The sequence below is a fragment of the Coregonus lavaretus genome (assembly GCF_964263955.1).
Source record: "Coregonus lavaretus genome assembly, chromosome: 34".
In the NCBI taxonomy this organism is placed as follows: domain Eukaryota; kingdom Metazoa; phylum Chordata; class Actinopteri; order Salmoniformes; family Salmonidae; genus Coregonus; species Coregonus lavaretus.
Window position 1 is genome coordinate 4,535,750 of NC_140021.1, and position 21,924 is coordinate 4,557,673.

The 21,924-nt window shown below is 40.6% G+C and overlaps 1 protein-coding gene across 1 annotated transcript; it reads right to left on the minus strand.

Annotated features, from left to right (window-relative positions):
* Positions 1 to 2,328: 2,328 nt before the first annotated feature.
* Positions 2,329 to 17,408, minus strand: LOC311109248 (sialic acid-binding Ig-like lectin 13; the record flags this gene model as incomplete). Its single annotated transcript, XM_084152087.1, has 9 exons — positions 2,329 to 2,415; positions 13,349 to 13,543; positions 13,922 to 13,979; positions 14,092 to 14,185; positions 14,691 to 14,694; positions 15,062 to 15,417; positions 15,554 to 15,859; positions 16,092 to 16,478; positions 17,402 to 17,408. 9 exons carry the CDS (start codon positions 17,406 to 17,408, stop codon positions 2,329 to 2,331), a joined length of 1,494 nt encoding a protein of 497 aa, XP_084008213.1.
* Between the last annotated feature and the right edge of the window lie 4,516 nt (positions 17,409 to 21,924).

The following is a 21,924-nucleotide window of genomic DNA, read 5'->3' on the forward strand; positions in this document are numbered from 1 at the left end:
ATGTGCTAACTATGGCCTGAAGCACCTTGCCGCTCAAGGACAAGGACGCTTTAGAGAAGAAACCATCAGGTTCATCCAGAAGAACTTCTACGTCGATGATGGATTGGCAAGTGTAGAATCTGAAAACCAAGCAATCCAACTAGTGAAGGAAGCAAGAGAGCTTTGTCGCACAGGCAAACTTCGATTGCACAAGTTCATCTCCAACAGCAAAGAAGTCTTAGCCACAATTCCTGAGGAAGAGTGTGCTAAAGCCGTCAAGGACCTGACCATGATGTTGGGAGAACCACACATGGAAAGAGCACTAGGAGTACAGTGGTGTGTAACTTCTGATGAGCTGCAGTTCAGAGTGGTTGTCAAAGAAAATCCACAATCATTCTCCCTCCTCCTGGAAAGTTTGTCAAGGAGGATCTCTACCTCCGCAAAAGATGGCGCAGAGTTCAACTCTTAACCAACAACTTTTGGGTACGATGGAAAAAGAAGTATCTCTTGAATCTCCAACACAGACAGAAGTGGACCAAAGATCGCAGAAATGCAAAGGTCGGTGACATTGTTCTGTTACAAGATGCTGCCACACCACGAAACCAATGGAAGCTAGCAAGAGTCATCGAGGTGTATCCTGGAAGTGATGAAAGAGTGAGGAGACTCAAGTTACTCATCAGTGACTCCTCCCTGGATGGAAGAGGATAGCGTACAGCCAAACCTGTTTACCTGGAGAGACCCATTCAGAAAACAGTTACATTGCTAGAAGCAGACTGATGGTTCTATCATACACTCACACACAGTTTATTAGTTGTTTATTAGGACAGAGTTTCATTTAATTTATTCATGCAGTAGGTTTGTCTCCAAGTTTTAAGAAATCACTTGTGATTTGGTGGGAGTGTAACTGCCTCTGTCGCCAGTTTATTTCATGTATTAGCACTTTAGTTATTTCATGTATTTGCACTTTTTATTATTTAATTTGTTCTGAATTGTACGTTTACAGCAAGACGGAACTAATTATTGGTTCCGCCCGAGTGTTGTCACCCGAGCGCCTTTAGCGACGCACCGAGGAAACTTTACCGCAAAAAAAAGCGAATTATTTTTCCACTGTTATCGTGTTTAAGTGCATACTTACAAAGAAAGTATACAGAAGAAGATAAAGGACATTTAAAAGGATGTTTAGCACCTCTGTGTGATAAGCAGCAATGAGTTCTCACGGGTTGACCAGCATTAAAGCCCTGTATTCAAATCAAGACCTCTCAAGACCTCAAGACCGCCTGTCACTGGAGGAGCTACACAGGTTTTCCTCTTGCGTTTTGCATGTGCAAAAGTGTAATTAATAACTTCACCATGCTCAAAGGGATATTAAATGTCAGATTTGTTTTCTTTTTACCAATCTACCATTGGTGTCCTTTTTTGCGAGGCATTGGAAAAGCTCCCTGGTCTTTGTGGTTGAATCTGTTTGAAATTCGCTGCTCTACTGAGGGACCTTTAAGATAATTGTATGTGTGGGGTACAGAGATGAGGTAGTCATTCAAAAATCATGTTAAACACTATTATTGCACAGAGAGTGAGTGCATAAAACTTATTATGTGACTTGTTAAGCAAATCTTTACTCCGGAAAGAATTTAGGCTTGCCATAAGAAAGGGGTAGAGGAAAGGGGTTGAATACTTATTGACTTGTAAAAATGTTTTAAAACATAATTCCACATTATGGGGTATTGTGTGTAGGCCAGTGACACAAAATCTCAATTTAATCAATTTAAATTAGATATGTAAAAAGGTTGGACCAATAAAATCCAAAAGATTTAATTGAAGTTGAATGTTAAGTTTTTATTTTTATGAATTAACAATATTAAAATCAGCTTAAATTGTTTGTCTTGTTTAAAACTCAACATAAAACTGACACAATAACTTCTAAATAGATATAAAGTTAAAATAGATAATATTATTATTCTGGTAACTGCACAAAAGATGCAGAGAAACAGTGACTAGTAGATGTTAACACCATTCTGCCGTCATGTAGACATACTTCACCAACTTCCTGTCTTGTATCAGACCACTGTCTCTCCAACTAACTGTGTCTTCTCTCCTCAGTCATCATTGACTTTATATGGTCTTAAACTGCCTTCTGTAAGATAGTTGAACTCAGCAGTTCCTCTATACTGGAACCCATTAAACAGATGCTCTGTGAACGCAACACTCAAAATGAATTGGCTCAAAATAAATTATACAAATATGCAGATAATCAAAGAGCACACAAATATAAAGTAACTAAAGTACCAATAGAAAACAGATACAATAATGACATTAATCTACATACACACTTAATACCCATTGGCAAAATACTTAAAATGCACCTCTTTTATTCACTTGTGCATAAAGCCCATCTAGGCAGTTAAGTGGTGGTTCCTGGTCCCCTCTCCCGACTGTGGCCTGGTTAGAGAACACCGTCCGAACCGGGGAGTTCTGAGGAGAGAACACAGAGAAAGGAACAGGTGTCAGGACAGACACTTCAGAAGAAGAATGACTTCATAGTTACAGTTGGTTATACAACACAGTATTCAATCAATTATTCCTTAAATGCACATTCTAGATGGGTTTTAAAAGATGACTCTTTATTTTTATTTTTTTCACCTTTATTTAACCAGGTAAACCAGTTGAGAACAAGTTCTCATTTACAACTGCGACCTGGCCAAGATAAAGCAAAGCAGTGCGATAAAAACAACAACACAGAGTTACATATGGGGTAAAACAAAACAATGTCAAAAAAAATACAACAGAAATACATATATATACAGTGTGTGCAAATTTAGCAAGTTATGGAGGTAAGGCAATAAAATAGGCTATAGTGCTCTAACATTCCCACCTGTCCCTATGAACTCTCTGTTGTTTCAAACCCATTGGAGAGTCTAGATGTTGTCCTCCTCCTGGAAGACAAGAATGAAGGTATTTTGACATCATTTAGGTTTTCATATACAAAAGTACAAATAGCATGATATATATGTTTGCAATGAGACTGGGAATAGCTTATTACCATGCAAAGAACACGATCAGGCTGAAAAGGAAAAACAACGGCAAGGTTTTTCCTATAATCTCATAAACCTTTGGGTTAACAGGCTCATCTTGCCCTGTAAATAAAGCACATATTATGGTCATCTGTTCCAAAAAGAGGAAACATTTTGCACATTGTCTAATATTACAAATTACACGTGTACTGTAGATGTACAGATGTAAGATCTTAATTTGACCAGTATTGTTGCAGCAAAATAATCCTGCAGCAAAAGTATTTTAACTTTTAGTCCATAATGTTGTTCCATTGGTGGTTAGGCTATTAGCTCTCCAAAATAAGGCTACATGAAAAGTGCAATACTATTAATATAACCACTTTTTTGGTGCAGGTGTTTAGTGAATTTATGTAAATCACAAAGCTTATCTGCATTTCCCGCGGTGCAAGAAACTTCTCAGCAACAAAATAGTGATCAAATTAAGATCCTACAACTGTATCATACCTAGATACATATACAGTGGGGAGAACAAGTTTTTGATACACTGCCGATTTTGCAGGTTTTCCTACTTACAAAGCATGTAGAGGTCTGTAATTTTTGAAAATCACATTGTATGATTTTTAAGTAATTAATTTGCATTTTATTGCATGACATAAGTATTTGATCACCTACCAACCAGTAAGAATTCCAGCTCTCACAGACCTGTTAGTTTTTCTTTAAGAAGCCCTCCTGTTCTCCACTCATTACCTGTATTAACTGCACCTGTTTGAACTTGTTACCTGTATAAAAGACACCTGTCCACACACTCAATCAAACAGACTCCAACCTCTCCACAATGGCCAAGACCAGAGAGCTGTGTAAGGACATCAGGGATAACATTGTAGACCTGCACAAGGCTGGGATGGGCTACAGGACAATAGGCAAGCAGCTTGGTGAGAAGGAAACAACTGTTGGCGCAATTATTAGAAAATGGAAGAAGTTCAAGATGACGGTCAATCACCCTCAGTCTGGGGCTCCATGCAAGATCTCACCTCGTGGGGCATCAATGATCATGAGGAAGGTGAGGGATCAGCCCAGAACTACACGGCAGGACCTGGTCAATGACCTGAAGAGAGCTGGGACCACAGTCTCAAAGAAAACCATTAGTAACACATTACGCCGTCATGGATTAAAATCCTGCAGCGCACGCAACGTCCCCCTGCTCAAGCCAGCGCATGTCCAGGCCCGTCTGAAGTTTGCCAATGACCATCTGGATGATCCAGAGGAGGAATGGGAGAAGGTCATGTGGTCTGATGAGACAAAAATAGAGCTTTTTGGTCTAAACTCCACTCGCCGTGATTGGAGGAAGAAGAAGGATGAGTACAACCCCAAGAACACCATCCCAACCGTGAAGCATGGAGGTGGAAACATCATTCTTTGGGGATGCTTTTCTGCAAAGGGGACAGGACGACTGCACCGTATTGAGGGGAGGATGGATGGGGCCATGTATCGCGAGATCTTGGCCAACAACCTCCTTCCCTCAGTAAGAGCATTGAAGATGGGTCGTGGCTGGGTCTTCCAGCATGACAACGACCCAAAACACACAGCCAGGGCAACTAAGGAGTGGCTCCGTAAGAAGCATCTCAAGGTCCTGGAGTGGCCTAGCCAGTCTCCAGACCTGAACCCAATAGAAAATCTTTGGAGGGAGCTGGAAGTCCGTATTGCCCAGCGACAGCCCCGAAACCTGAAGGATCTGGAGAAGGTCTGTATGGAGGAGTGGGCCAAAATCCCTGCTGCAGTGTGTGCAAACCTGGTCAAGACCTACAGGAAACGTATGATCTCTGTAATTGCAAACAAAGGTTTCTGTACCAAATATTAAGTTCTGCTTTTCTGATGTATCAAATACTTATGTCATGCAATAAAATGCAAATTAATTACTTAAAAATCATACAATGGGATTTTCTGGATTTTTGTTTTAGATTCCGTCTCTCACAGTTGAAGTGTACCTATGATAAAAATGACAGACCTCTACATGCTTTGTAAGTAGGAAAACCTGCAAAATCGGCAGTGTATCAAATACTTGTTCTCCCCACTGTAGCAGCCATGCTTTATCTGGTCTGTTCCACAAAAACAAGTATATCTCTTCTTCATTATATATACAGTGGGGGAAAAAAGTATTTAGTCAGCCATCAATTGTGCAAGTTCTCCCACTTAAAAAGATGAGAGAGGCCTGTAATTTTCATCATAGGTACACGTCAACTATGACAGACAAAATTAGATTTTTTTTCTCCAGAATATCACATTGTAGGATTTTTTATGAATTTATTTGCAAATTATGGTGGAAAATAAGTATTTGGTCAATAACAAAAGTTTCTCAATAATTTGTTATATACCCTTTGTTGGCAATGACACAGGTCAAACGTTTTCTGTAAGTCTTCACAAGGTTTTCACACACTGTTGCTGGTATTTTGGCCCATTCCTCCATGCATATCTCCTCTATAGCAGTGATGTTTTGGGGCTGTTGCTGGGCAACATGGACTTTCAACTCCCTCCAAAGATTTTCTATGGGGTTGAGATCTGGAGACTGGTTAGGCCACTCCAGGACCTTGAAATGCTTCTTACGAAGCCACTCCTTCGTTGCCCGGGCGGTGTGTTTGGGATCATTGTCATGCTGAAAGACCCAGCCACGTTTCATCTTCAATGCCCTTGCTGATGGAAGGAGGTTTTCAGTCCCTTTTCCTGGTCCCTTTGCAGAAAAACAGCCCCAAAGCATGATGTTTCCACCCCCATGCTTCACAGTAGGTATGGTGTTCTTTGGATGCAACTCAGCATTCTTTGTCCTCCAAACACGACGAGTTGAGTTTTTACCAAAAAGTTCTATTTTGGTTTCATCTGACCATATGACATTCTCCCAATCCTCTTCTGGATCATCCAAATGCACTCTAGCAAACTTCAGACGGGCCTGGACATGTACTGGCTTAAGCAGGGGAACACCTCTGGCACTGCAGGATTTGAGTCCCTGGCGGCGTAGTGTGTTACTGATGGTAGGCTTTGTTACTTTGGTCCCAGCTCTCTGCAGGTCATTCACTAGGTCCCCCCGTGTGGTTCTGGGATTTTTGCTCACCGTTCTTGTGATCATTTTGACCCCACGGGGTGAGATCTTGCGTGGAGCCCCAGATCGAGGGAGATTATCAGTGGTCTTGTATGTCTTCAATTTCCTAATAATTGCTCCCACAGTTGATTTCTTCAAACCAAGCTGCTTACCTATTGCAGATTCAGTCTTCCCAGCCTGGTGCAGGTCTACAATTTTGTTTCTGGTGTCCTTTGACAGCTCTTTGGTCTTGGCCATAGTGGAGTTTGGAGTGTTACTGTTTGAGGTTGTGGACAGGTGTCTTTTATACTGATAACAAGTTCAAACAGGTGCCATTAATACAGGTAACGAGTGGAGGACAGAGGAGCCTCTTAAAGAAGAAGTTACAGGTCTGTGAGAGCCAGAAATCTTGCTTGTTTGTAGGTGACCAAATACTTATTTTCCACCATAATTTGCAAATAAATTCATTAAAAATCCTACAATGTGATTTTCTGGATTTCTTTCCCTCAATTTGTCTGTCATAGTTGACGTGTACCTATGATGAAAATTACTGGCCTCTCTCATCTTTTTAAGTGGGAGAACTTGCACAATTGGTGTCTGACTAAATACTTTTTTTCCCCACTGTATCTATCTCTATATTGTTCTTAATGTTGTGCCATTGGTGATGATGTCAGATATTGTAAATTCCATTTATATGCAGATGACACAGTGATGTACTCTATTGCTCCAACAGCGGACCAAGCTTTAATGCAGTTGGAGTCTGATTTTAGGATACTACAGGGGTCTCTTTTACAGCTTAAACTTGTTTTTAACGCTAAGAAAACAAATGTCATGTTTTTTTCTAGGTCTAAACTCTCAATTAGAAACACTTTTGTAATCACTAGCTTGGATGGTACTCAAATCAAACAGGTCACTGCATATAAATACTTAGGGGTATGGTTAGATGATAGGCTTTCTTTTAAAAAACATGTTACTGAATTGGGAAAAAAGCTCAAATTCAAGATAGGGTTCCTTTACAGAAACAGGGCTTGTCTGTCCTCCGTAAATAGAAAACAAATTGTGCAGGGTACTTTTATGTCCGTTTTAGATTATGGTGATATTATCTATATGCATGCATCGGCAAACACATTAAAACCACTGGATGCTATTTACCATTGTGCACTCAGGTTTATCACGGGTGATAGTTACAAAACTCATCACTGTATCCTATATCAACATGTGGGCCTCTCTATCTGTGAGGCGAGAGCAACATGCTCTCTTGTTTATTTATAAAGCACTTCTTTTAAAATTACCTTCATATATATCATCATTAATTTCCACTAGATATACTAATTTTAAAACCAGATCACAGATGTGGATTACATTAGAGACTTCTGTGGTCTCCACAGAGTTGGGTAGGACTGCCTTCAGTTCCTTTGCACCTTATTTATGGAACAAACTGCAGATCCAACTTAAGTTAGACACTCTGGTGTCCCTTGCCCATTTAAAAAATGTTATGGAGGATCAATATGATGTTGTCTGTGATTGTTTCTGTTGAATTGTGTTTTTCATTTTGTATGTTTGAAATGTTCTTGTCTGTATGTCTAAAACTGTACATGTCAACATGTTTACACAGGGCACAGCCGTAAAAGAGATCCACGTCTCAGTCTGTTTTTCCCTGTTAAAATAAAGATAAAAATATATATATATATTGAATGTGCCACTGCTTCTACCTTTAATTGCCAGCTGCACTTCCGTTGACTTCCCAAGGCCGTGACTATTTCTTGCTTCACAGTAGTACAGTCCTCCATCACCAACAGTCACATTGAGGGTGTAACTCAGTCCAGATGCTTCCTGTGTTGGTTTACCCCCACTGATCTGGAACCAGGTGAAGTTTGTCACAGGAGGGTTGGCTGTACTGCTGCAGGTCAGATTAACACAGCTGCCCACTAATAGTGGATCAGCTGGACTGATGTAGGCTGAGGTGTCCTTAGGAGAGACTGAGGGGCTCATTTAGAATGTACAGTGAGGGAAAAAAGTATTTGATCCCCTGCTGGTTCTTATAAATGAATATATTCTTTCTACAGCTTGTCAGCGTACACCCAATATGTTCCCCCTGTTGATGATGCTTATTATGCATTATGGTTGAACCAAAAGATTACATGTAACAACATTTAATGAAATTGGAAACAATTACATATATGTGAAATTAAATTAAACAATAATGTATGTTGATGCTAATGTTATGCTAAAGTTAATGATAACAATAGCCTAATATATTCAATATGCTGTAAACTATTGTCTTTTAACAGTTTCACTCAATTCATTCTATTTAACCTCATAATTATGACACACCCCTCACTATTGTCAATGGTTGCACTAATTGCGCTGTTTGTCTACATCACCTGGTTCAAACATTCATGACATTACCCTGAAGAAGGCACAGTAATGCTTTTAGAACTATTCAGACCCTTTACTCAGTACTTTGTTGAAGCACCTTTGGCAGCGATTACAGCATTGAGTTATCTTGGGTATGACGCTACAAGTTTGGCACATCTGTATTTGGGGAGTGTCTCCCATTCTTCTCTGCAGATCCTCTCAAGCTCTGTCATGTTGGATGGGGAGCGTTGCTGCACAGCTATTTTCAGGTCTCTCCAGAGATGTTCAATCGGGTTCAAGTCTCTAGAACCCTAACTCTAGAGCTCTGTCAGAGTGACCATTGGGTTCTTGGTCACCTCCCTGACCAAGGCCCTTCTCCCCCGATCGCTCAGGTTGGCCGGGCGGCCAGCTCTAGGAAGAGTCTTGGTGGTTCCAAACTTCTTCCATTTAAGAATGAAGGAGGCCACTGTGTTCTTGGGGACCTTGAATGCTGCAGACATTTTTCTTACCCTTCCCCAGATCTGTGCCTCGACACAATCTCGTCTTGGAGCTCTATGGACAATTACTTCGACCTCATAGCTTGGTTTTTGCTATGACATGCACTGTCAACTGTGGGACCTTATATAGGCAGGTGTGTGTGCCTTTCCAAATCATGTCCAATGAAATGAATTTACCACAGGTGGACTCCAATCAAGTTGTAGAAACATCTCAAGGATGATCAATGGAAACAGGATGCACCTGAGCTCAATTTCGAGTCTCATAGCAAAGGGTCTGAATTCTTATGTACATAAGGTATTTCTGTTTTTAATTTTTAATACATTTGCTAAAATTTCTTAAAAACTGTTTCCGCTTTCTCATTATGGGGTATTGTTGTAACGTAACAAAATGTGAAAAAGTCAAAGGGTCTGAATCCTTTTCGAAGGCACTGTATGTATAGTGTGAAACTCTATTTGTTTTTGTATCTTCCAGTTTATTCTCTGTTAGTCAGCACCTCAGTAATTCTCTCTGGGTGTGACAGCTCATGCTTTTTATATGACCTGAACATTAAAAATAAAAAAATAAACATGTAAATACATTAAAGTATTTTTTTTATAGAGTACTAATTTTACCGTCCCCTCTACAACAAAATACTTAAATACATGTAATTTTGTCCTTGAAACATATGATTTAAATAGTGTAGAATTTCATTAATTCTTATGGAGGATGCTTCTTCTGGGGGTACCAATATAGCGACCGGTGGTTTCAAAGCCTCTCATTGGCTGTTACATAGCATCAGCGATCCAGGTTTTTTATTTTTTATTTTTTTTATTTCACCTTTATTTAACCAGGTAGGCCAGATGAAAACAAGTTCTCATTTACAACTGCGACCTGGCCAAGATAAAGCAAAGCAGTGCAATACACATCATTGCTACAGTTTCTCCCAATAATAATAACATTAACTTATTTCAATGTACAGGTGATTTTTCAATTGGTTGGTATGTTGTCAAGGAGTGCGATGACGTGTGTTTGGGAGCAGATGACCACTAGGTTGATCCCGGTATGGGGATAGGGACAGTGGAGGAAGCTATACTGTTAGCAGCATACTGACGTTGGTTTCACGTGTAGAATTTCATTAATTCTTATGGAGGATGCATAATATTAATATGATAATAATATTAACTTATTTCAATGTACAGGTGATTTTTCAATTGGTTAGTATGTTGTCAATTAGTGCGATGAATGCTAAGGTGCAATGGACCTCTCTCTCCAGCAGGAGGCTAAAGCACTGGTACACTTTTGTGTACAAAGTATTGATAGGACAACTCCCTTTGTATTTCTGTTCCTTACTGACCAGATCAGTCACTCAATACAGTCTTCGTTCACAGTCGCTGCTGTCCTTGTCTGTTCCTAAGGCTAGAACTGAGATGGGGAAACAGTATTTTTCCCATAATGCCCCTTCATCCTGGAACATGCTTCAAAAGATATTAAAGTTCAGGGAGTTAGTGTCCTTGCCTGTTTTTAAGACTCTGATCGACAACACTGTTTGTGATAGCTGCAGTTGTTTCTAATCTTCAATTGTATCTGGAACTTGTGACACTTTGTCTTTTGTGTGTATTTTGTATTTTTCTGTAATATTTTATGCACACGCTGCTATTTCCCTGTTTTGCCTTCTTGCCAAGCCGCCCTCGCAAAATAGGTTTTTAACCTCAATGGGTCTTACCTGGTTAAATAAAGGTAAAATAAAATAAAATAAAATCTCCCTCTCCTCTATCTCCCAGGCGTGAATGGGAATGTGTGTGGGATTTTAACAAATGTAGCTAAATCATAAACCAAAATCCATCCAACTTGCCTAGTTAAATTTGAGTTCAGTAAATGATACCCGGTTCTCACATTATCTTTCAACACGTAAAATAGACTTTGTCAGAGACAGAGTAACTGTAATTGTAGCTGACGGATTATCACACACTCCTCAATTTCTCCTGCACACACTTCCTCTTTCATTGCTTCACTTCTATCTGCCAGGAAGAGCATGGTGGGCTGGGAGCCACAGGAGGGAGCCATCGACCTGCAGGGCCTGGTCAGCAAGGTGGACATGGGCACCCTCTTCAACGGTCATGTCTAGATGGGAAACAGCTTTTGTCAAATTGACGTCAAAAGTTGATTACATTTTTTATTTTAGCTAACCATGAACCTTTTCCTTACCTTAATCTAAGTATCCTAACCTGCCACATAAATTATCCTAACCTGCTAAACAAGTTCTCCTAAATTTGCTAGGAAAAGTCAATTTTCACAAAAGCTGTATCCCTTCTATAAATAAACCCTCTTCAACCTGCCCAAGGCCTTTTGGGAGAAGGAGACCCAGGAGCTGAGGGCATACTTTCCCCAGCATGTGGGAGCTGACCTCCCCCAACAGGAGGAGGGAGAGCTGAAGACTCTGGAGGACAAGGTCAGGATTGAATTGAATCAGAAGGGAATGTTTGAAGAGAGAAAGCTATGACTATTGGACACTACATTACACACTGATGCTGCAATATGTTGGGGATGGGGATAGGGTGGGACTGATAAAAACAATCACTGACAAGCACATTGCAATTTTGCATTGAGTATATGTGGGTATGTAACCCAAAGGTTCTAAAATGTAAGAACATACAATGAAACGAGGTGTCTGCATGCAGTTCATGCTACCACACACTGTCAGTGGCTATATGAGTAGATATTAGGTGATAGAGCAGAATCAGTGTTTAGCAGTACCTTAATGACATCGTGCAATGAAGTATAACGGCATTGGATGTTTACAAGCTATAGCCCAAAGAATCATATCTAATCATGACAAGCTTTAATATCCATATTAATTTCAACATTTCTTGCAGAATGTTACCTCAATATCTTTTTATTTGCTCACATGTCCCTGGGATTACTAAATGGCCATTGGCTACGAACATGTGGAGGAAATACATCTGGTTGGCTCAGGGGGAAAGATTCATTAGCATTTCTTCTCACTTTTGTATTATTTCCAATAAAAATCATTATGATCTAATGAGACATGCAACATGTTGGACCAATAAAACTGAGACTTCATGGAAATGTAATGTAAAGTTTTTATTACAGTGCAATTAATAAACAAACATCAATTTCAGCCTCAATTGTGTCTCTTGATCAACACAACATAAAAACTGACATAACTCCCCAAAATATATACATTAAAAATATATATGTAATGGAATATTTAAGATGAATAAAGTTCACATTCAGGTTAGAGTAATTAACATAATGTTTGCAATATTTATATAGTTTCCCTTTCTGTAACACATGATTTCCAGTATTCTGTTTCTAACACTTGGGATGATGGTCACTAGAATCAATGCTGTATGTTATGGATTAAACTCATAACTGTTGATAGTGATTGACTCCAGACTGGAGGTCCAAGGACCGAGGACACACTGATTATTATTGTATTCTGTGAAACACTGATTCTGTAGTAGCTGACAAAGCCACTGCCTTTTCTTTTGACTTCCTACAAGCCTCTCAGGCTGGTGTTGACAGAACATTTGTGTGTCTGATTAGGATATAAAGGGCCGGTCTCCAAGAGGCTAGTTAGACATTTTCTCTGCTTCTATGCTGGAAGTTGTCTCCCTGTTGCAACTTATATTAATCCAGATTGATTTATGATTGACTTTATCAATGATTTCTCTTCTCTTTTGTTCAGAGAGGCACAAATATCATACACCCAAGACATGCTAACCTTTCACCATTGCAATAACATGGGAGGTTAGCATTTTGGGGGGGGGGGGGGGGGGGGGGGGGAGTATGATATTTTCTCACTCATCATTTTTCACAATTCATTTAGGATTATCCGTCCTCGTGGTAGCATCCACATTAATGTACAGTAGAAGTGTTTAGAAACATATTCTATTCTTATTTGCAAAAAAAGTGACTGGAAAATGACACAATACATTATTTACCATTCATTTCTATTGGGCACAAAATAATCTGAAACAAAGCCAAAACAAACAGCAAATGCATCCAACGAGTGTGTACAGTCACAAGCTTGATGTTGTCATTGTGTGCTAATATGGGACTAAATACTACACTTTTTACTACTTTAATACACATAAGTGAATTTGTCCCAATACTTTAGGTCCCCTAAAATGGGGTGACTATGTACAAAACGTGCTGTAATTTCTAAACAGTTCACCCGATATGGATGAAAATACCCTGGAATTAAAGCTGACAGTCTGCATTTTAACTTCATAGTAACTGTTTCATTTCATATCAAAAGTTCTGGAGAACAGAGACTAAAAAGTTAAATAAATGGCACTGTCCCAGTACTGTTGGAGCTCAGTGCACACAATACATACTGTATATACCCCAAATACTTAAAATGCACCTCTTTCATCTCTTAAAGACCATCTAGGAAGTTAAGGTGTGGTTCCTGGGGCCCTCTCCTGGTCACATTGACTTCAGCGTACTCACTCTCCTGCCCCTGGACCCTGTTCCTGTCCTGGGCTGCAGCTGGGGTCTCTTTGGGCTGTAGTTTGGAGAAGTCTATGTCACCATAGTGGATCTCTTCAGGCTGGTCTTCTGCAGGTTCCTCTGGTTTCTCTCCGGCTGTGGTCTGGTTAACACACACCGTCCCAACCGGGGAGTTCTGTGGAGAGAACACAGAGAGAGGAACAGGTGTAAAGTTCTAAGCTCAGTCATTTGTAAAACTCTAAAGTCAGCAGGTTACACAACACATACTGAGGGGATGTCAATGACAATGTCAATTAAACTGACAGAAGAAAATAATTACATTTTGACAACAAATGAGCTCCAATCTACAGAAAATACTGTCAAAGTCCAACAGCTATTCTGTTATCATTCAATGTTCTTACAGGATGTGGAACTGCTTTCAGTGTGGTCATCTCACCCTAAACATTCTCTAAAATGATGTTAACCTCATGGCTTTGGGTAGTTTCATCATTAATTCAGTAATTGCTTAGATACACTTTGTAGATGGTTTTTGAATGTTGAGCCTTATTCCCACCTGTCCCTGTGGATTGTCCGTCCTTTCAAGTCCATCGGGGAGCCTAGAGTTTCTCCTCCTGGAAGACATTTAGAAAGGTATTCTGAATGCACTGAGAGGGTTTTCATATGCAAAAGCACAAACACAACATAAATAAATAGTTTTGCATTGATGCCAGGAATAGTTTTTACCATCCAAAAAGACAGACCAGGCTGATAAGCAGAAAGACCCCCAGAGTTCCTGCTACAATCCCAGAAAACATTGTGTTATCAGGCTCTTCTTGTCCTGAAAATACAGCACATATTATGGTCATTTCTCACAAAAAGATCTCTAAAGGACAGTACATGAACAAAAGTATGTGGACACCTGCTCGTCGAACATCTCATTCCAATATCATGGGCATTAATATGGAATATAGAATGTAATTGTATGCTGTAGCGTTAAGATTTCCCTTCACTGGAACTAAGGGTTCTAGCCAGAACCATGAAAATCAGCTCCAGACCATTATTCCTCCTCCACCAAACTTTACAGTTGGCACTATGCGTTGGGGAAGGTAGCGTTCTCCTGGCATCCGTCAAACCCAGATTCGTCCGTCGGACTGCCAGATGGTGAAGCGTGATTCATCACTCCAGAGATCCGGTTTCCTCCTCTCCAGAGTCCAATGGCGGTGAGCTTTACACCACTCCAGACGATTATTGTCATTGCGCATGGTGATCTTAGGCTTGTGTGCGGCTGCTCGGCCATGGAAACCCATTTCATGAAGCTCCCGACAAACAGTTCTAGTGCTGACGTTGCTTCCAGAGGCAGATTGGAACTGGGTAGTGAATGTTGCAACTGAGGTCAGATGATATTTACGAACTATGTGCTTCAGCACTCGGCAGTCCCATTCTCTGAGCTTGTGTGGCATACCACTTCGCGGCTAAGATGTTGTTGCTTCTAGAAGATTCCACTTCAGAATAACAGCACTTACAATTGACCGGGTTAGCTCAAGCAGGGCAGAAATTTGACGAACTGACTTGTTGGAAAGGTGGAATCCTACGACAGTGCCACGTTGAAAGTCCCTGAGCTCTTGAGTAAGGCCATTCTACTGCCAATGTTTGTCTATGGAGATTGCGTGGCTGTGTGCTCGATTGTATACACCTGTCAGCAACGGGTGTGGCTGAAATAACCAAATCTACTACTTTGAAGGGGTGTCCACATACTTTTGTATATACAGTGATTGTGTACTAAGATTGTGCCCGACGTGCCCGTTTCACCTTTAATAGCCAGCTTCACTTCCTTTGACTTCCCACGGCCGTGACTATTTCTTGCTTCACAGTAGTACTGTCCTCCATCACCAACAGTGAGGGTGTAACTCTGTCCAGATGCTACCTGTGTTAGTTTACCCCCACTGATCTGGAACCAGGTGAAGTTTGTCACAGGAGGGTTGGCTGTACTGCTGCAGGTCAGATTAACACAGCTGCCCACTAATACTGGACCAGCTGGACTGATGGAGGCCGAGGTGTCCTTAGGAGAGACTGAGGGAGAGGGGCTCATTTAGAATGTATCTGGATGTGGTATATTGAACAGTCTAATCAAAACCACTATATGACAATCATCAGTGAGAACATGATAGAATGATCTATTCTACAGGAAACTGGGACTAAATCTTACATGAAACATTAAGCATCATGGTATGTTCAGCTGTCTTGTTGATTGTCCCTACTGGGTAGACTGCAATACAAGTGATGTTCTTCTCATGATGAAGGTATGACGGAGTGAAGTTCACTATGGAGAGAACTGATTTGGTTTGGTCTGGATTCTCCTGCAGTTGGTTCTCAGGTGTGAACTGTGTTGGGAGGGTCCATGTCAGCTCAGGGGGGTGTTTGGGACAGGGAGCGACAGCAGAGCAGTTCAAACTGACAGGGGTCTCTTCCTTCACCTCACCTGAGACAGTAATGATGGGGCTGGGAGGCAAATCTGTAATACATTGCAGATAAAGATATTTTACACTGACAGGCACACTGCCTACTTGGTCGTATTCTACTCAAATCATTTTAGAAAAGTTTATAAAAGTTACATAGTCTCTGTCTTCTTACCCCTGACATCTATATTACTAATAGCTAAACTGTCCACTTGTTCTACTCTTATCTTTGATGCAAGGAATCTAAACTGGATGAAATAGTTGGTAAACAGTGAAATAGTCTCTTACCCCTGACAGTTATATTAACAGACTTTTCTGGGTCTGTTGCACGGTATGGTTGACTTTCAATCCTGAAGAAGTATTTATCAGAGTAACTGGTGGTTACATTGAAGAAGACTGTGGTGCAGTTCTTCTGGGACATGTTTCCAGTTATGTTCCCTTGATAGCTGTTGACCATCTTACTAGTGTTAAATATCACATTGGCCGGATTGTCACCAAACTGTGGTGATTCTTTAATCCACACTCCAAAGGTAAGTATTGTGCTGTTAAATTTATAGTCCTTTTTGACAGGAATTTCAAATGCACATGGGATTTGCACACAGGAGCCAGTCAGTACATCCAGTCTATCTGGCATTGTGGCGTTCAAATCTCGTTGGCCAAAACAGGCCAAAACACCTGCAACATAAAGGACAACATCAGGGAGGTTCTGTGATCTTTTCAGCACAGTCACTCTCTCCCAAAATTCTGCCTAGCACACAAAACACAAAGAAACAACACACCCTGGCTCAACATAACAGAGTCCCAGAGCCAGGGCGTGACACTCCCCCAATATTCTGCCTCTGCAGCAAAACATATGAACTCATTTCAATGTACAGGTGATTCTTGATGTCGTGACTCCATGCCCTGAACTGGATCATTCATCCAGCATTGAATCCAGACTATTAAACTATACTTATTAATGGGGAATATATTATCTATTATGCTGTGAGAGAAAGATCACGTATTTACCTGATTTGTTTAATATTAATAGTTAACAATTAATATGCTTAACAATAGCAGAGACATTTCTTAACTACCAATGCTGTGCTTTTCGTAAGGATGGTTCCCTCCAGCTCCCTGCAGCTGGTCTGGGCGTGTAGTCAAGGACATGGGATAGAGATAAACTTGAGGAACAGAGACCTGTATTGATTCAATTTCTCGTTGCTTACACATAGCCACAAGAAGAAAACAAGGTGGCTCCTGATCTGCCAGGGAGGGGCGTGCATGTACGAAAAGCAGAGATTGTTTTGGACACTTTGCAGAACTTATGAAGAGCTACATTTCGCTGTTGACTCAATATTAACGTCTGCCTACAATTGCATAACTAAATATATTTTACATATACTCAGTGTCTGTGTCATTTTCTAAAGTTTAAAGTTTGTTTAAGAATAAGAGAATATCAGCACTGTGCAAAGAACCCTCTACATTATCAGGAGTCAACTTTACACTTTTCTACACATTGACACAGATGGGAATATAGCTCATACCATGAAATATCATGACTTGTGCTTATTCCTCTGTCTGATTCATAACTAGTTGTTGCTGTGTGGAAGACTCACCTGACATAAAGAGGCCAATGAGAAAAAACATGTTCTCAGGACAAGCCATGTGAGAACTCACACACTACTGATCACCTGAAACAGGACAAACACACACTTACTGGTAGAATATCTTAACTCACACAACACATTGCATTGAACAATCCCCATATCAAATACACTATGTGTACAAAAGTATGTGGACACCCCAACAAATGAGTGGATTTGGCTATAAATTGAGCACACAACCATGCAATCTCCATAGACAACAATTGGCAGTAGAATGGCAATGCTGAAGAGCTCAGTGTCTTTCAACGTGGCACCGTCATAGGTCCAATTTCTGCCCTGCTAGAGCTGCCCCGGTCAACTGTAAGTGCTGTTATTGTGAAGTGGAAACGTCTAGGAGCAACAACGGCTGAGCCGCGAAGTGGTAGGCCACACAAGCTCACAGAACAGGACCGCCGAGTGCTGAAGTGGGTAGCTGGTAAAAATTGTCTGTCCTCGGTTGCAACACTCACTAACGAGTTCCAAACTGCCTCTGGAAGCAACGTCAGCACAAGAACTGTTCGTCGGGAACTTCATGAAATGAGTTTTCATGGCCGAGCAGCCGCCCACAAGCCTAAGATCACCATGCGCAATGCCAAGAATCGTCTGGAGTGGTCTGAAGCTCGTCGCCGTTGGACTCTGGAGCGGTGGAAACGCGTTCTCTGGAGTGATGAATCACGCTTCACCATCTGGCAGTCTGACGGACGAATCTGGGTTTGACGGATGCCAGGAGAACGCTACCTGACCAAATGACTAGTGCCAACTGTAAAGTTTGGTGGAGGAGTAATAAAGGTCTGGGGCTGTTTTTCATGGTTCGGGCTAGGCCCCTGCCGTGTAGTTCTGGGCTGATCCCTCACCTTCCTCATGATCATTGATGCCCCACGAGGTGAGATCTTGCATGGAGCCCCAGACCGAGGGTGATTGACCGTCACCTTGAACTTCTTCCATTTTCGAATAATTGCGCCAACAGTTGTTGCCTTCTCACCAAGCTGCTTGCCTATTGTCCTGTAGCCCATCCCAGCCTTGTGCAGGTCTACAATGTTATCCCTGATGTCCTTACACAGCTCTCTGGTCTTGGCCATTGTGGAGAGGTTGGAGTCTGTTTGATTGAGTGTGTGGACAGGTGTCTTTTATACAGGTAACGAGTTCAAACAGGTAGAGTTAATACAGGTAATGAGTGGAGAACAGGAGTGCTTCTTAAAGAAAAACTAACAGGTCTGTGAGAGCCGGAATTCTTAATGGTTGGTAGGTGATCAAATACGTATGTCATGCAATACAATGCAAATTAATTACTTAAAAATCATACAATGTGATTTTCTGGATTTTTGTTTTAGATTCCGTCTCTCACAGTTGAAGTGTACCTATGATAAAAATTACAGACCTCTATATGCTTTGTAAGTAGGAAAACCTGCAAAATCGGCAGTGTATCAAATACTTGTTCTCCCCACTGTACTTTTGGTCATGTTGTGTATGTCTTTCAGTTGTGAAGCTAAAACATGAACGGATAACAGTACTTTGAACATATTGAATCTCATTACTTGTAATTCATTTCCTAAATTTAATCTGAACATTAAAATGTAAAGATAAAATAGTGAAGAAGTCGACACTTGCCTTCCAATGATGTAAACGGTCCACAGGAGAGACTATCACAGACCCATAGTGTGGTCTGACAAACTAAAGTGATGAAATTTATGTGACACATCTCACATCTCATCAGTGACGTACTTCCTAATAAGAGTGTGAGAAATTATTTTAAAAGAATACTACAGTATTTGTATAACAGGATGCTTGAATAGTCTATGTACTGGGTGTCATCATCAGTTGTGAAAACACTGTATGCATAAATAAGTGCTAAGAACATTTCCATTTTCTAATGAACCTTCTGCTCTGCTAATGAACCTTCTGTTTCTGTCACTTGAGACATTGCAGGGTGGCCTTAATCATGTTCCACCAGTTTCAAATGAAATGGGCCTTAGTTGTCCACTGACTGATTCTAAAGACAAATTATGTTTTATCCACTGATTCAACAGCTTTATGTGGCCTATACATTTAATGAAATGTGACTTAATGGGGGTAGAAGAACACCTCAACAGCATTTTGAAACAGGCCCCCAAATTGCTAAGTCCGCCCCTGGTACATCAATAAATATAATAAAGGAAACTTTAGGTAATATAACCATCTCCCTCTCCCCTGTCTCCCAGGCTTCAATGGGAATGTATGTGGGATTAAAACATATAGTTAAATCATGAACCAAAATCCACTATTAATTTCTTTAAGACAAAAAAAAAAGTTACATTTGAGTTCGATACAAAACATATGGTTCTCACATAATTTTTTAACATGAAAAACAGACTTGGTATGTAACAGAGTAACTATAATTGTATCTGACTGATTCTCACACACTACTCAACTTCTACTGCACTAACTTCCTGTTTTTCTTGCTTCACTTCCTCTTTGAGGTCTATTTCCCCCCAGGAGTTTACTTACTACATTTAAACCCATTTTGCCATGGTGCAGAGAGAAAAATGTAGAGTTTTATAATGCTATTCCACACATTTTGTCATGAAGCTGATCAGAAATGTTGCTGTTTTTAAGCAAATGTCCTGATATTCAACACATTTTGCTATCATATGCTATCTGGGGCCGTTCGGTAATCGGGCCCTACTCCCAAAATGACTTCTTATTGAAATTTCATGAAAAGAGCATGGCCGTGGTGCCAAAGGAAGGAGCCAGCGACCTGCAGGGCCTGGGCGGCAAGGTGTAAATGGGCACCCTCTTCGACGATGATGTGTAGATGGGATACAGCTTTTGTCAAATTAATGTCAAAAGTTGCATTTTTTTTATCATTTCAGCTAACCCTAACCCTTTTCTTTACATCAATCTAATTTTCCTAACCTGCTACGTTAATTATCCGAACCTGCTGCATAAATTGCTTTAAACCAACCTGCTAGGAAAAGTCAATTTTGTCAAAAGCTGTATCCCTTCTAGAAAAAAAAAACCTCTTCGACCTACCCAAGGCCTTCTGGGAGAAGGAGACCCAGGAGCCGAGGGTGTACTTTACCCAGCAGTTGAGAGCCGACCTCCCCCAACAGGTGGAGGGAGAGCTGAAGGCTCTGGAGGACAGGGTCAGGAATTGAGAGGTGGAGGGACCAGATGATTCAGAGAGAGAAGAGAGAAAGTATGGACTATTGGACACTACACTATGCTGATGCTGCAATATGGTGGGGATGGGGATATGGTGGGACTGACAGAAAAGGGACTAACAAGCTCATTTCAGTTTTGTGGAAACTGCTTTGCCTATATGTTGGTAAAATGTAAAATAATACGATGAAAAGACGTGTCTGTATGCAGTTCAGGCTACCACTCACTGTCAATGGATATATGAGTAGGTATTAGGTGATAGATCAGAACCAACGTTTAGCAGTATCTTACTGCGCTTTTCATGACATAGACTGACAAGGTGAATCCAGGTTAAATCTATGATGCCTTATTGATGTCACTTGTTTAATCCACTTCAATCAGTGTAGATGAAGGGGAGGAGACAAGTTCAAGAAGGATTTTTAAGCCTTGAGACAACTGAGACATGGATTGTGTATGTGTGCCATTTATAGGGTGATCGGGCAAGACAAAAAAATGTAAGTGCCTTTGAACGACGTGTGGTAGTAGGTGCAAGGCGCACCGGTTTGTATCAAGAACTGCAACACTGTTGTTTTTTTTCGCACTAAACAGTTTCCTGTGTGTATCAACAATGATCCTCCATCTAAAGGACATCCAGCCAACTTGACACAACTGTGGGAAGCATTGGAGTCAACATGGGCCAGCAACCCTGTGGAACGCTTTCGACACCTTGTTGAGGCCATGCCCCAATGAATTGAGGCTGTTCTGAAGGCAAAAGGGGGTGCAACTCAATATTAGGAAGGTGTTCCTAATGTTTGGTATACTCAGTGCCTTCAGAAAGTATTCATACCCCTTGACTTATTCCACATTTTGTTGTGTTAATGCCTGAATAAAACATTGATTAAATGGATTGGTTTTCTCACCCATTTACACACAATAACCCATAATAACAAAGTGAAAATATGTTTTTAGAAAAGTTTGGAGTTTTATTGAAAATGAAATACAGAAATATTTCATTTGCATAAGCATTCACACCCCTGAGTCAATGCACTTTTTGCAGCGATTACAGCTGTGAGTCTTTCTGGGTAAGTCTCTAAGAGCTTTGCACACCTGGATTGTACAACATTTGCACATCATTCTTAAAACAATTCTTCAAGCTCTTTCAATTTGGTTGTTAATCATTGCTAGACAGCCATTTTCAAGTCTTGCAATAGATTTTCATGCCGATCGAAACTGTAACAATGCCACTTAGGAACATTCAATGTTGTCTTAGTAAGCAACTCTGGTGTATATTTGGCCTTGTGTTTTAGGTTATTGTCCTGCTGAAAAGTGAATTTGTCTCCCAGTGTCTTTTGAAAAGCAGACTGAACCAGGTTTTCCTC